This window comes from Osmerus mordax, chromosome 1, assembly GCF_038355195.1.
Source record: "Osmerus mordax isolate fOsmMor3 chromosome 1, fOsmMor3.pri, whole genome shotgun sequence".
Taxonomy (NCBI): domain Eukaryota; kingdom Metazoa; phylum Chordata; class Actinopteri; order Osmeriformes; family Osmeridae; genus Osmerus; species Osmerus mordax.
The window spans coordinates 8,678,353-8,693,686 of NC_090050.1; the positions used below are offsets into that span (position 1 = coordinate 8,678,353).

The window sequence follows — 15,334 nt, forward strand, 5'->3', positions numbered from 1 at the left end:
TGCTTACTGTGGGCTTCAAGAAAAACAATGTATTCCAGCAAATGGAGCCTTGCATATTAAAAATACTTATTTCAATGCCTTTGAAGAGATTCACAGTGCCCTCCATCTGGGCCAGTAATGTAAAAGAAAAAGAAAGAAAAAAAAAAGTATATATATATTATCATAAACCCATGTCGAAACAAGTAATAGCTGGAAATGGCCAGGCAAAGTTCAAAATAATACAGAAGTTAGGTTCTCAATGGGTAATAATCCCAATATGTATAAACTTTAACGAATTAAAAAAAGACTAGTATTTCCATTGCATACAATAATTTCCGTGCATATAGGCCTACGAAACCCATTGAGAAACTAACTTTTGTAATTATTTTGAATTTTGCCTGGCCATTTCCAGCTATTACTTGTTTCGACATGGGTTTATGATAAATCGGCATGCTCTTCTCTTGGATTGTATCGAATGACTCAATGACTGCAGGTCATCACAGAGTTGAACTACAAACTACAAGTCGACACTCCCCTTCCCCGAAAATGAAGGGAGGGGGTGAAAGGGGTGTGGGTGGGAGTGTATGTCCGACCCTCTTACACTGGCCTCTACAAATATCAAACGCACAGGCACAAGCACAACACTGCGAACGATTGGCTGGTCTTCATAACACTCTGCGAACTGCATCACAACATAATGACTCAAGGTAGGAATCTTTATTAAACGTTTTATACATTTTAAATGTACGTTTCTAACGTGTGTCGACAATAATACTTGTTTATACTGTATATTTCCTTTCGTCTATTTTAGTAAAAGCTATTTAATATGGCGCTGTTTGCTGTTGTACAAGTTAATTTGCTTTGGACATGTTCTCAAATATTTGATCAGTTGTTGATATGCTTAACAAAAAAGAATGGTGACACAACCATAAAAAGGAGTAGGCCTGTGCCCGGTATTCTTTATAAAAAAAGACAAACACAAACCTCAAAGTTAAACTGATCGACCCCTGTTGGCAGCTGCCAGCATGTTTGAAACAACGTTGCGTCAACTTAACATAACTCTTGGGAGTTAGAGACATGCGACTAACAACTAAAATATGCTCCGAGATAATGTGCTTGTGAAGACCCCCCAAAATTAAGTGTGATTTTAATTCCATCATATCGTGCATCTCGAGAATGTGTGTGATGTCATCATGAAAGTGCTTGAAGTTGTCAATACCATGCCTTCTTTGCAGCTGATATAGCTGTGGCGTTTGAGGGGAAGTGAATTATTTTCACAGGACTTTAATGGGTTTTCTAGGTGTAAAGAGTAGCTCAAATTGTACCGTTTGTTATGCCTTCTTCTTAAGATCCAGAGGAGTAATGCATCCTTTTAAATTTCCAGTTTGAAAAGGGAGAAGAAATGTCACCTTGTTACTATGTGTCACTACACATGCACACAGTAGCCTACTCTATTACTGTATGGCTGCACTCAAGGCAGGTTGGGCGGAAAAACACAAATATTGCGGGCTTTGTGAAAACCATGCAAAACACTGGCCATTCACAGCTGAGTAAGACAGAGAGACGTCATGTATCATCATCTAGTTAGTTTGGTAACATTGAGTGTGTTTGTTCTTCCTGTGACTTCACCTGATTTTTCTGTACCTGCTTCGTTCTGCTTTCGCCCTCTGGTAATCGTCATTTTATAGCAGTTTTCTCTTTCCTTGCCCGCTTTCTTTAACCCAGTCATTCATGTGGTGCTAATCATGGTTGGCAGACAGGAAGCAAAACATGTTTGTGTTTACCAAGGCTGAGGGAGTTGTTCCAGAACTGCACAGGACCATGAGCGGTAAACAAACACAGACCTGAACCTGTCCGTCCCTTCATTTACGACATTACAAGCAGATGAATCCCTCTTGGTGTGATTTCACTCTTGCAGTAAAATGCAGATGTACTTTAACTGCACGTAAGACACAAAAATGAAATCTACCACACACAGTACTTTTATACCTCTATGTGAGAAATCCCCAAATATATATTTGAGTCCATAGAAAATGATGTAACACAGCCACAACTTGACCTATACTTGTTAATTGATTGAACTTTGATTGGCCTTGCTTATTAGAAAAAAGTTTGGACTTACCACATCTGCTATCGGTCGGCCTAATGGTCTTCAGGTTCCAACAATGAAAGATCGATTTTAAATTCTTTTCAGCCTCTTATGTGTGTGAGAGAACAAAAATGTGTCATGCAGCTTTGTGGTTAGCTAAAACTGGCATCCTGCCAACATTCTCTCTTGAGAAAGATAAGCACCAAATGACTCTTGGAATCCATTTAAAAACACTTATCTTCAGCACCAAGAGGTAAAACATGCAGCTCATGTCATTTCAGATGAAGTATTTTGCACATGGTAGTCTAAAGCCCTATTAGATAATGGGGAAAAAAACAGGACATTAGTTATGTTATATATTGCAGGAAGGCTGTACAATACAACTCACCCAATGCTTTTCATGTTAATATAAAATAAACCTTTAATGAATTCAAGTAAACTGTGAGCTCATCTCAACAGAGGTTGGGGTACAACACAATGTAGACATTGTAGCTTGTTAGTTAGATAGTTAGAACATAAGCTAGTGATGTTCCACTAAATCCAAAGAATGAAAAAGCAAGCATCATCATACACAGGAGATGTGTATCCCCCCCTCCCCCCACAGGTGAGAGTTAAAGGGGTCAACTTTAGGTACAGGCAAGCAAATCAAAAGCAATACTGGATGGTGTGTGTTAACATTGGCGTGCCCTTTAAAGCCTCACGTCTTATTTCTGTGGAAGGGATTATTTTAGTCACTCCAAGCCAGGAGGAGAAGGCCAGGCACTGTAATGTGTTTGTATGCCTTCTAGTTGACTGTCTGCCTCTCCCCCTTGTGGAATCCATTCATAAAACCATGAAAGGGTTCACGTTTGTGTCGCAATGAGTAGGTGTGACATTTGCTTACGTCCGCATAGGCTATAGCAGTAAAGCAATTCAGTTTCTAGGATTTTCAGTCACGATTTGCAGGAGGCTACAGATGTCTGGTAACACTTTACAAGATTATTTGAAATGCACACAATGTAATACCATATGCATGAGTATGGTTTTACTCAATATTAAAGTAACAAACTATAGATTTTAATATACCACAAATAAATGAAACTGGAACTTGAAACTTGAATGAACTTGAACTTGGGTCATAGCAGTCTTGCTGTGAAAGCTGAGTACATAGACATTGAATAGCATTAAAAAACACATGCATCACAGCAAGATCTAGAAGCTAGAAGAAACCATTGCAATACTGGAATTGGAATGTGTTTTATTTCACCTTAGTAGCTAGGGGTCTAACTTGACGAGCGAGGAAAGCTATATTTAGGTTATGTTGGGTGGGGGTCATTGCATACCTTTACTACCCTGAAAGACCAGTGTCACCACACATAAAACAACCACAATCGCTGAGTTCACTTCATCTGGTCCTCTCTTTATTGCCCTTAGCTTTGGACATTGCCCGTTGGGACTTGGAATGCGAGTTCAACAACACGGACCACCGCACCAACCTCAATGGCTTTGATCGTCTCATCGTGAGGAGGGGACAGACGTTCACCATCAACCTCTACCTGCGCTCTGGGGTCTACCAGCCCGGTGCCAGCAGTCTCAGCCTCCTTGTTGAGACAGGTATTATGTTGTAGAAGACATGGATGTGTCTGAATGTAACATTTACATTTACATTTAGTCATTTAGCAGACGCTCTTATCCAGAGCGACTTACAGTAAGTACAGGGACATTCCCCCGAGGCAAGTAGGGTGAAGTGCCTTGCCCAAGGACACAACGTCAGTTGGCATGACCGGGAATCGAACTGGCAACCTTCGGATTACTATCCCGACTCCCTCACCGCTCAGCCAACTGACTCCCTAACAGCCCACCATCCCAGAGGTCTGCTATCTTTCCAGCCAATTGTGTTCCAGCAACCCTGTTCTAGTCAATCACCTTCAGCAAGGTGGGCCATTCTCATCGGCTTATTTTGAGAAACCACTTTCAATCAAACTCGAGCAGGGGGAAAGCATGGAAGTTCAGACAAGACGTTGTTTATCAACTTTGAATTGATTTTATTGCAGCTTTAAAGTACCTCCTAATATGGAAAAGGCCTTCACAATTCACTGAGGTAATTTGTCAAGACCAAGCAACCTGGCTCATGGAAGTAAAACAGTGTCAAGGACATAGAAAGAGGGATTTGGAAACGCCTTAATGGAGTTCATTGTGAGTTTTCCACCATGCCCATTGTGATATTAAGGCTGATAGGGAAAGAACCATGTACCTTTGATGAGGCTTGAGAGCATTGTGTTGTTGTAAGGAAAAGGAAGCTGAAGTAACTCGATCCAAATCTTAGTGACCTCTGCCACTGTTTCAGAGGAAGTTGGGAACTCTGAGACTCTACATTGCTCTTCCTTTAACCCCTGTTCCCTTACTCCTTACCAGTCCATTTTCATCACCTAAACTCGAGAAAACAATGTCTTATTTCACAAGGCCTAAGAAAACAAAGATTCTGGGTTATTTGACATTTGTCCTGTTTTAGAAGCCTCAAATGTTGTCTTTAAAGTATTTGTGCCCTGACTTTTCAGGAAAAAAGTGTGGAAAATACATTTTCATTTGGACAGATTCCTTTAATGTTGTGTTATGTGAAGGGTGGGGCCGTTGTCTAGAGCATTATCCAGGCTTGCACAGCTTCTATTCTTCAGTCAAATACAGGAAATAGAGGGCTCAACACTGAAATGTGTCCCACTAAGATAGCAATATTCAATATAACACAAAACAAATTTCTAGCTATTTGGAGTACAAAGCCATGAACTATTAGAATGGCCAATGGTGTGCTGTGTGACCCTTATTTGATTCAGCTTGTGAAAAGGGAAAGACATGAACCTTTGGCAACATTCCAATGGACACTGGAATGTCATTGCATGTAGTATTAGGCCCCAGAAGGAGAAGCTTTAGTTCCCAGCTCATATGGTTAAAGAGGTCACAGAATCTTCTGTCCTGACTAAATCTAGATGTGTGACAAAAATTGGGAGCGATTAAGGAACCCTGTGGGAATATTTTTCGTCATTTTGTCTGGTCAAAATATATCAACCAGTTTTCCTAATGTTTTCCCTATCTGCTTGCATCAACATTCCTCCTTCTCCTACATCTCTCCTTCCTATCTGCCTCCAGGCCCCCAACCCCATGATCAGTATGGCACACGGGCCTCCTTCGATCTGTCTGAGACCATCGACACCTCACGCTGGAGCGCAGCCGTCAGCAGTCCCCCTGGGGATACGGTGGCTCTTTCCATCTGTTCCCCCGCGGATGCGCCCATTGGGCGCTACATCTTGACCCTGGGAGGATCTGGGCGCATCGAGTTCATCTTGCTCTTTAATCCCTGGTGCTCAGGTTGGTAAACAGCTGTCAACGAATGGGTCCAGTTGTCTTTTTGCAAGCTTATCTTTAACCTGTGGAATGCAAGAGGGAGTCTTCGAAATAGTTTTAAGCTTCAGAAGGCTCAAAGTGAAAAAAGTTGCCAAATAAATTATAGTGATTAATAGGTATTTTTGAAACTAAGAAATTGCATCATGCATATTCCTTTGGAGATATAAACTTCATGATTCATGATTTTTGGCATCTTTAGTTTTGGCATAGCACAGGTGCCATTTGGAACATTTGGAAGGTTATACTTTTCCATAGAGGACTTGGTACATGCAGTTCTTAACCATTGTTTTGTTTTTTATGTCTCTTGACAACAGAGGATGTGGTTCACATGGAGAGTGAGGAACAACTGAACGAGTATGTCTTATCTCAGGATGGAATCATCTTTAGAGGCAGTTTCAAATATCCTATTCCTACACCTTGGAACTTTGGCCAGGTACCAAAACCAACACAGCTCTTATTGGTATAAACCTCCTCCTTGTGGAGAAAAAACCCTGCTTTCTGCCACTGTGGTAATATAGATTTAGCTTTTGAATTTAGATTAAGCTTTATCTCAATAAGGGCTGTTTTATCTCACATGATATGATGTGACTGTATAAACAGTTTAAAGTACTTTTGTTTCTGAACCTAAACTAAGTTCATACAAATGTCAGGGCCTTCACGCACTTAAAATGTGATGTGGGTTCAAATGGAATGGCAGTGAGTGTGACTTGGAAAATAAATGTTGGAGGCTCAGTGGGTCTAATGTGTTACTGACCTCAACGATAATTAGTTTCAGAGACTTTAATCTTATGTAATTGGCTGATCCATTTCAGTTGGCCTATTCAATTGTTACATTAGTTGCAGTGAGTGCATGCACAGCATGTGACTAATATATATATTTAAAGCACCTGTTGTTATTCCAAATGGTATCCTGGGGAAACAGTTTGTATCATTTCTTCTTTTCCTCATTTCATGTGTCTGTCATGTGTTTTTCATAAAACGTGGATAAACATTATGAAATCAAATTGTACTGTGTTTTGCCTGCTTTTGCAGTTTGAGTCAGGGATTCTGGACGCCTGTCTCAGAATTCTGGATATGAACCCTAAATACGTCCGTAATCCAGGCAAAGACAGCTCGGGCAGGAGAAACCCCATCTACGTCTCTAGAGTGCTGAGTGCCATGGTGAGAAACAACAGAAGTTGTTTCCTAATATGTCTGTGCTGGGTTGCAGTAAATGGATGTCCTTCTGGGGAGGGCAGCAGGGAAGTTATTTAAGGACAGTATTACAGTGGATCATTTGGGAACGTAAACTGAGATAACTAGCAATCTGTCAACACTAGATGGAGATAACTTTAACTACCACGTAACAACATAATGTAGCTTTACCTATAGTAAAATCATTGTATGTACTAAAGAATGGTCATTTCTTTAAATGGCACAGTATGAAGAGGGATATAGGGGGTAAATGGATATTGCAAAGGAGCAGTTGAAGGTTGTATTTCCAAAACAAAATCATGGTAAACATTCACTTACCTCTGGAAAGCCCACCTTCCCCTGTACCAAGTTTAAATTGGGGGAAAAACGCTGAACTGTGATTGTGAACTGTGTCTACCGCACCTATAGGAAACATGTGTAATACACTCATCACCCAACATCTCACATCATGTCACATCTTGCTGCAGCGCCAGAACTCTCAAATGAAATGAGGATCAGCTCTTGCTACACAGCAGCTTCAATGTAACAACAGTGTTGTTAACATAGCTATGTCCTGACATGGTAGTTAACGTCATCTCAATGTAAAATGTCGCCTGCAATATTATTTTGGACTTTCTGATAATATAAAGTCGACGCTTTGCCCCTGGGAATCCCAAACAGCATCACATTCAGTCATAAAACCGAACCACAGGAGGGAGAATGCTGTTGACTTTCCTCGTCTGGATCATTCAGGTGAACTGCAATGACGACAAAGGGGTCCTCCTGGGGAGATGGACTGATGACTATGATGGAGGGGTGAGCCCCATGTCCTGGAAGGGCAGTGTGGAAATCCTCAGGAACTGGGACACCAGCGCCTGCCAGCCTGTACGTTACGGCCAGTGTTGGGTTTTTGCGGCTGTGGCTTGCTCAGGTAAACATGTCATTGTGGGTCGGCTTTTTAAAATCTTACTGTACAGTATGTGACTAACCATTTAGGTTGTCAACGTTTCGGTCCACCCACTCAAAGCATGAATGCAAACTGTGAGGCAAACACAACTCATTTACTTTCAAATACAATGATGATCAATCTTTGGAACCCATGTCTGGTTTCATGATTAATTCAAATACTATCAATTTAGAGATGGGTTGTTTCTTTCCACAAATAAATTATTCACTGTACATAATTCTTTCTGCATTTTTTATTTTCCAATCAACAGTTTTCAGAGCCCTAGGTATCCCCTGCCGAGTAATCACCAACTATTTGTCAGCTCATGACACCAACAGCAACCTTGTGATTGAGCGATATGTGGATGAAGATGGACAGCCTATCCAGAAGTCCAGAGACATGATTTGGTGAGAACAAAATGGATTCCTAAAAAAACTGTGTGGATTCCTAAAAAAATGTCTCCTTTAACCTCTACTCTAGCAGTGATGAATGACTAGCCAGGTGTGCCAGAGAAATAGTTAGGAATAGGAAATGGTTGTCTACCATGAAGAAAGTCTAGATGTTGAACAGAGTAATTTACTTTAGCCATCTGGAACTGATGAAAGTTTATCTCTGGTTTTGTGTATTTAGGAACTACCACTGCTGGGTTGAGAGCTGGATGACCAGACCAGACCTCAAGCCAGGCTTCGATGGCTGGCAGGCAAGTGACCCTACTCCTCAAGAAAAAAGTGAAGGTAAGCTTTGAAAGGAGACTTGAACAGAACAGTTTAAAGAAGGCACCAATTTAGAAGAAGAAAAACACAACTCTTCCCTTTCATGTCCTGTTCCTTTTCTTAGGGGTTTACTGTTGTGGCCCGGTCCCGCTAAAAGCAATAAAGGAAGGCGAGCTCACCTTCAAATACGATGGCCCCTTTGTGTTCGCGGAGGTCAATGCTGACATTCTCACCTTCATGAAGAAAAAAGACGGCAGCATAGAGAAGATCATTGGCTCCTCTCAGGTCGGTCAGAAGATCAGCACAAAGAGCGTGGGGAGCGACAGGAGGGAGGACATCACACATCTGTACAAATATCCTGAAGGTACGAGGCATTGTGTCATTGATTCAAAAACATGTTCCACAACATGTAATTTGAAATGTAATATGACAGTACTGTATGGCCTGAGACATAGAGAGTGACTGAGGACCTCTGATTCACCTCCAGGATCTGAGGAGGAGAGGGAAGCCTTCAAGAAAGCCGACCATCAGAACAAACTTCTGACGCAGCAAGGACAGTATGAAGGCCTGCACGTCACCATCAAGGTCACCGAGAGCATGTTAAAGGGTTGCGACTTTGACGTGATCGCTTTGGTTACCAACAACTCGTCTGTCGATAAGGAGTGCCGTCTTGTGTTTGGCTCCAGAGCTGTATCCTACAATGGAATTCTGGGCGAAACCTGCGGATACAAAAACTTAATTAATGTCAAGCTGTCACCAGGAGGAGGTAAGTGTGAGTGTGTGTGGGTTTGGTCTTGTTTAACTATTCTCAAGAATAGTAAAACAAGGAAAATGGGAACTTGTGGGGGCATTGTCTTGGTCTTCACAAGTTCTAATGCTATTTCTAGGGGGTTTAGGATCAGTGTTTGAATTCATCAGTACATTAAGGTTTGGGGTTAGGGAACGTTTTAGGGATAGGTGTTAGGGTTAGGTTTAGGATTTAGGTTATAATATGGGGTTAAGGATAGGGTTAAGGACAGGGTTATGGTTAAGATTCGGGGTTAAGGAAAATGAATGGAACTGACCTTGAAGCTCCCACATGAATAACCATGCAAACTTGTGTGTGGGTCTGTGCATGTGTGTCTGTCTGTGTTATATATGTATTCACATAATAAATTCGCATTGTGTCTTATCCACTGTCTTGTTCCAGAGAGGAGAGTTCCTCTGCGGCTGAACTACTCCAAGTACAAAGATGCACTCACTCAGGACAACCTAATTCGTCTGGCAGCCCTTCTCGTAGACTACAGCACCAGAGAAGCAGTGATGGCAGTGAGGAACATTGTTCTGGATAACCCTGAGATCAAAGTCCGAGTAAGTCAAAGAGACAAACACACACACATCTGGGAAGTCATACAGACGTGCCCTTTCTGCAAAGCATGCCTCAGTGTCTACTGGTAGGAGATTCATCTCCAAGAGGCCCGAAACCAAGTGACAATCACACAGTGCTGCGGGGTAGCTGAGCTTTTCCCAGCGTCTCCATGTCTTCTCATGACAAGCCAACCATAGAATTAGCTTAAGCCTACTGTCACACCTTATATATATAAACATTTCAAATATAGTTTCCACAGAATGTTTCCTTACAAGGCACAGCAGGTGATATGCATGTTTGGACTTTTAAAAGGGTATACCTGTCAGTGTCATCATCACTCATTGAAGCCTGTTCCTCTGAACAATTGAGACCATTTTCTATAAGTGTACTGAGGTGAAATCCCTGGCATGACTTAATGACCTCAGAAGGAGAGAAGCCTCTCTCACACCAAAACTCGTATCTGCGTATCAAAAGTCAAAAGTGGCTTGTTTATCATGTGCACAGTTCAACACAGGTCAAACAAATAAACACTAGCAACAAAAATACACTTGCATCCAAAAAAGTATATAAATATAAAGCAGAAGTATTGAGTGCCGATGGATATGTTTGTTGAATGGGATTAGGGTTAGCGCAGCCTGATAGCCTGGGGGGAATAAATGTTGTGCATCTGTTAGTCAGTTCCTTTATGCTCCGGTACCGTCTTCCAGATGGCAGCAGCTAGAACAGTCCACAGGCTTGGTATCTTTTATTACTTTCTGGTCTTTCTCATGCATCGTGTGTGCCTTGCATGGAGGAGAGTTGGCAGCCAATGATGCAATGATGCAGAGCAGCTGCCTTACCAGGAAGTGATGCAGTCAGTAAGAATGCTTTCAATGGTGCCCCTGTAGAAGTGGCGGAGAGTTTTGCAGACCCTGCCATGCCAAACTTCTGAAGAAGAAGTAAAGGCATCTTTGGGCAGTTTTTCCTCCCGCGTCCGACTGCCTGGACCAGGATAGGTCATCATTGATATATACACACTGAGGAACTTGAACTTGAAACAGGAGACTCTCTTCACCTCAGCTGACGTTGACCTCTCTGTAGATTAGAAAGTCTCATTATTGGTAGAGATGAGGCCCAGGATGGCGGTGTTGTCTGCAAGCTTTAGAATGACGTCGGAGCTGCGCGTGGCCAGACTGTCGTGCGTGGACAAGGCTCACTGGAGGGGACTGAGTACGCAGCCTTGAGGAGCTCCGGTGCTCAGGGTCAGTGCAGAGTAGGAGAGGTTACCCATTTTCACTACCTGGGGTCTGCCTGTCAGACAGTACAGGATCCAGTTGCAAAGGGTAGTGCGAGACCATGAGTTTACCAGGCACACTTGATGTTGCCTGCTAAACTGTAATATTTATCAAGTGTCATCTCTAAACTGTAATCTCTATCAAAACAGCATCCTCACACACGTCACCCTTATCCAGGTGGGAGAGAGCGGTGTGCACTGCCCGGGCGATGGCGTCATCCGTAGATTTACCGGGGCGGAATGCGAACTGAAGGGGGTTCAAGGTATCAAAAAGGGACGAGTTTACGTTGGCTTCAAGACATTTTCCTGTTCGACAGATTCTTGGAGAACCCAAAGAGAACCGGAAGTTGGCAGCCGAGATCACCCTGCAGAACCCTCTGCCAGAAGCACTGGAGAGCTGCTGCTTCAGCATCGAGGGAGCCAACCTGACAGGAGGACGTTCTCTGACTGAGAGGTAGGAGAGGTCGCCCTGTGTTACAAAAAAAAAGCACTTTATTTGGAGTGACAACACTGATTTAAAAAGCAAAGGCTGGGCAGAGGAACAGATAAACTTAAGATAAACATCTGTTTAGTACATTTTAAACAACCAACAATGAATTGTATACAAAGAAAAGATTTTACTTCAGCCTCCGTAAAAGGCTGTCTAAATAAAACGGCAATTCACATCTCAAACAAGCTGGCACTGATAATATTTTGTGCAAGCTATCAAGCATTGAAAAGAACATAAAACTTCATTTTTCTAGATATATTAATTCAATGATAAAGAGTTTGGATCACCACCCAACCCCTACATAGTCTGGCAGAATGTGGCATTCCAGTCAACTTAGTTCATTAAGTAGAAATGGTAGTTCATGGGAACCATGGGTTCATGCAGAGATTGAAGATTGTTGCCTTAAAAATTGTATAACTACTCCTGACATGTTAAATATATAAAACAATTATATAAAGGAGATTTCTCAATAACTCAATGATAGATGGTGTACATTTGATAAATGATAAACACCGATAAACATCAATGAAAATGATAAATGCTATGAACTCAATGAAAACATTTGGGGAAAGCATACAAATGTACTTCTCTATCTTTCTATGAATTTTCTCTCACAGCTGGCCTGTTTCATTAGAATAGGTACAGAATAACCCAATTCATGAATACAAATACATACAAAACCCAACACAGGACGAAGGAATCAAATGAAGGGGTTTTCAATGGATGGATGGAGGTGTAGTGGACAGGCAGACAAGGCAGGAGGAACGGGCTGGGTGGGCAAGTCACACAGGGCAGACAGGCAAACCAGGTAGGAGGGTAGGTCAGACAGGCATGCAAATGTTATACTGTATAACAGCAGTTAACTATTAGTACTGACTAATACACGAGTTACAATGATCTGGTGGTCATTAGGTTGAGAGCTGCAGTAGGTATACTGCAGGGTGCCACAGGGGTGTGTGGTGAACAGGTGGAGTGGGAGATGTGGTCTGGGACAAGTGGAGTTTGGAATTACGCTCACATACATACAGTACACACACACACACACACACTCACACAGACAGACAGACAGACAGGGACAGACAGGGGAAAACAGGAACCCGGAAAGCACGAAACACAAGAGAAAAGATCAACACAAGGGAAACACAAGGGCATGGCTGCAGCCATAGCCATGACAGAATTGAAGCGTGTGTTTAAAAGGGACTACCTGTAATCAGTGATGAAAAAATGCCCCAAAGAGCGAACAAGAACTTTCCTGGATGTGGCTTCTCACTTATTTCAGGAAACCAAACTTCAGATGGAGTTGAAGAACCACAGTCTAAACATCTGCGGCCAATAAAGTTTGATAAAGTGTGTAATCAATGATATGTATAAATATTTACCTCTCCCACCAGACTGGACTCTGCCGTGGGACCCGGGCAGGATGCCAAAGTCAAAATCTACTTCACGCCCACCCACTCGGGACTGAGGAAACTGGTGGTGGACTTTGACAGCAACAGACTGTGTCACGTCAAAGGCTACAGGAACGTTATCATTGGAAAGTAGGCTTCGGTTTACATTTCCATGACATTTATTCATTTAGCAGACGCTTTTATCCAAAGCGACTTACAAGAAAGAACTTTACAAAAAGTGCATAGGAAATGATAGACATTTAGGCTATGATATGACAAGGCTATGATATGACAAGGCCTATTGTAAAATGAATTACTACATGGCAGAGTTGTTTTTTTACATTTTGATATGGAATATAGTACATGTACTGCAATATAGCCTGAACATACACAAAACATTATGCTTTCTTGTTGGCAGAGACTACCAGTGATGCCTGTAACGCGTTACTCTAATCTGACTACTTTTTTCAGTAATGAGTAATCTTAACGCGTTACTATTTCCAAACCAGTAATCAGATTAAAGTTACTTGTCCAAGTCACTGTGCATTACTATTTTGTCATTAATAGTAAAATATATATTTGATTTCTTCTTGCATCTCTGGGAGTGAAGTCATGTAGCCTATGCGACAATTAAGTCACGTTTTCAGCATTTCACATAGACCTACCACTCCCTCCCAGTGACTCTGAGTCGCCACTTTCCTCAAGCCCCTTTGCTCCGGTGCCCTCTCGATTTGATTATATATGACAAATAAGAAAGGCAAATAAGATTAATAAACTATTACATGAACAAATGCAACTAAATCCATGTTTTTTCTAAAAGTAATGGTTCGCAAATGATCTCAGATTTACTGTACTCGGGGCTTACGACTTGAGTCGTTTTTCCAAGTGCGTTCTTAGGTCAACATTTCAAAAGAAAATTGTCTATATGATCAACATGAACATCAACAAACAACATGTCAGGAGATGCATTTTTACATTGTTGTTGTGTACTTTACTGTTAAAAATGCACTTCTAATAAAGTGAGTGTTGGCAAAACCGGTTATCATTTATATGTTGAGGCGGCGGGGGTGTTGTCAGCAGCTGCTGAATGTAACTAATAAAGTAACTTGTAATCTAACTTAGCTACTTTTAAAATCAAGTGATCTGTAAAGTAACTAAGTTACTTATTAAAGGAGTAATCAGATTATTTTTTCAAAGTAACTGTGACAACACTGAAGACTACCAACAGTTTTTAATAGATACATAACCCAAAATGTTTTTCTTATAGATTTATGTATTTGTGTATAGTTTTGTACTTAAATCCATGTATTCACCCAAGTATTTTTTTTTATGACAAAGTATCCCTCATGTTCATGTTTTACTTCTTTCATATTTTGGAAACTAAGAACATTAAAATGTTTTATACTTACAAATTGTCTTTGCAATAAAATGTTTTTGGCTTTCAGCTATATTTCCATCCATACCAATGCAATTACTGTATCAAAGACAGTAGTTTGGCATTGCAACAAAATAGAGGTTGTTATCATTTGTGCATACTATGAACTTCTGTCAAGAGAAATTGTCATAAGTTTCCCATTCAACATTCTTGACAATTAAGAATAACAAATAGTGAATGATCCCTGTGAGTGAGGTAAGATTTTGGCAGTAGGTGATGATATATTTTTACAACTGAAGTGAAATGGCCTAGCACAGGTAGAAACTAGTGAGACACAGCCCCGGAGGAAGTGAGTCTGTCTGTTATTAGTACATCACAAGAATTTATGGAACATGTATGTTCATGAGGAAAATGTCTAACATTGCAGTCACTACCTGCCCTTGGTGGATAAATCTATTAGTAATACGAAAGTCAAAGATATTCTGTCTTCTGTCAACAGGATCCACTAGTCAGTGGTTTTATGGTGGCAGCATTCACACCAAAAACCGTCATCACATATCTATAGATGTGGAGTCTATAGATAGGGTGGTCAGATGGCTGAGCGGTTAGGGAATCGGGCTATTAATCAGATGGTTGTTGGTTCGATTCCAGGCCGCGTCAAATGACGTTGTGTCCTTGGGCAAGGCACTTCACCCTACTTGCTTCGGGGGGAATGTCCCTGTACTTACTGTAAGTCGCCCTGGATAAGAGCGTCTGCTAAATGTAAATGTATAGATGAGGGTCCTATGATAAAAAAAAATCGTTATTGTCCATGTTGTGGCTGTTTGCGGTATGCTACACCCAAGATATCTATAAGAAAGAAACTGTACATATATGATCAGCTTTTGCTCTAAGTTAAACTCAACGTCATTCTAAATACACCAAGCACTCGTTCTGAACAGAACACTACACCCAGTGAACAGATGGTTTTGCTAGGTTGTATCATAATATAATTATTTCAAAGAAATATAACTACAGTAGATTAATTTACCTGGGGGCTCTTGATACTGGTAATATTGTAGTTTGTAGTGGTTGTGTACACACTAGTATGGTGAGGTGTACAGGCATTCTTCCATATTCCAAAGCCCAGCCTGTTAAATTGAATAACTCCAAACCATGTGAGTGATTCGCTAACCAACACAT

At 41.3% G+C, this 15,334-nt stretch overlaps 1 protein-coding gene across 1 annotated transcript; it reads left to right on the forward strand.

The window, feature by feature from the left end:
- Positions 1-640: 640 nt before the first annotated feature.
- tgm2b (transglutaminase 2b) lies at positions 641-14,171 on the forward strand. Its single transcript, XM_067233356.1, has 13 exons — positions 641-686; positions 3,482-3,661; positions 5,192-5,410; positions 5,761-5,879; positions 6,479-6,607; positions 7,373-7,550; positions 7,837-7,972; positions 8,196-8,299; positions 8,403-8,642; positions 8,766-9,044; positions 9,468-9,628; positions 11,217-11,353; positions 12,781-14,171. The coding sequence occupies exons 1-13, from the start codon at positions 677-679 to the stop codon at positions 12,929-12,931; spliced, it is 2,043 nt and encodes a 680-aa protein (XP_067089457.1). The 5' UTR covers positions 641-676; the 3' UTR covers positions 12,932-14,171.
- Positions 14,172-15,334: the final 1,163 nt, after the last annotated feature.

Bases quoted from the DNA above. Each gene is read 5' to 3' on its own strand.
- tgm2b (XM_067233356.1), top strand. The intron at 7,973-8,195 runs GTGAGAACAAAA...TTGTGTATTTAG, and splicing joins AAGTCCAGAGACATGATTTG to GAACTACCACTGCTGGGTTG. The intron at 9,045-9,467 runs GTAAGTGTGAGT...GTCTTGTTCCAG, and splicing joins CAAGCTGTCACCAGGAGGAG to AGAGGAGAGTTCCTCTGCGG.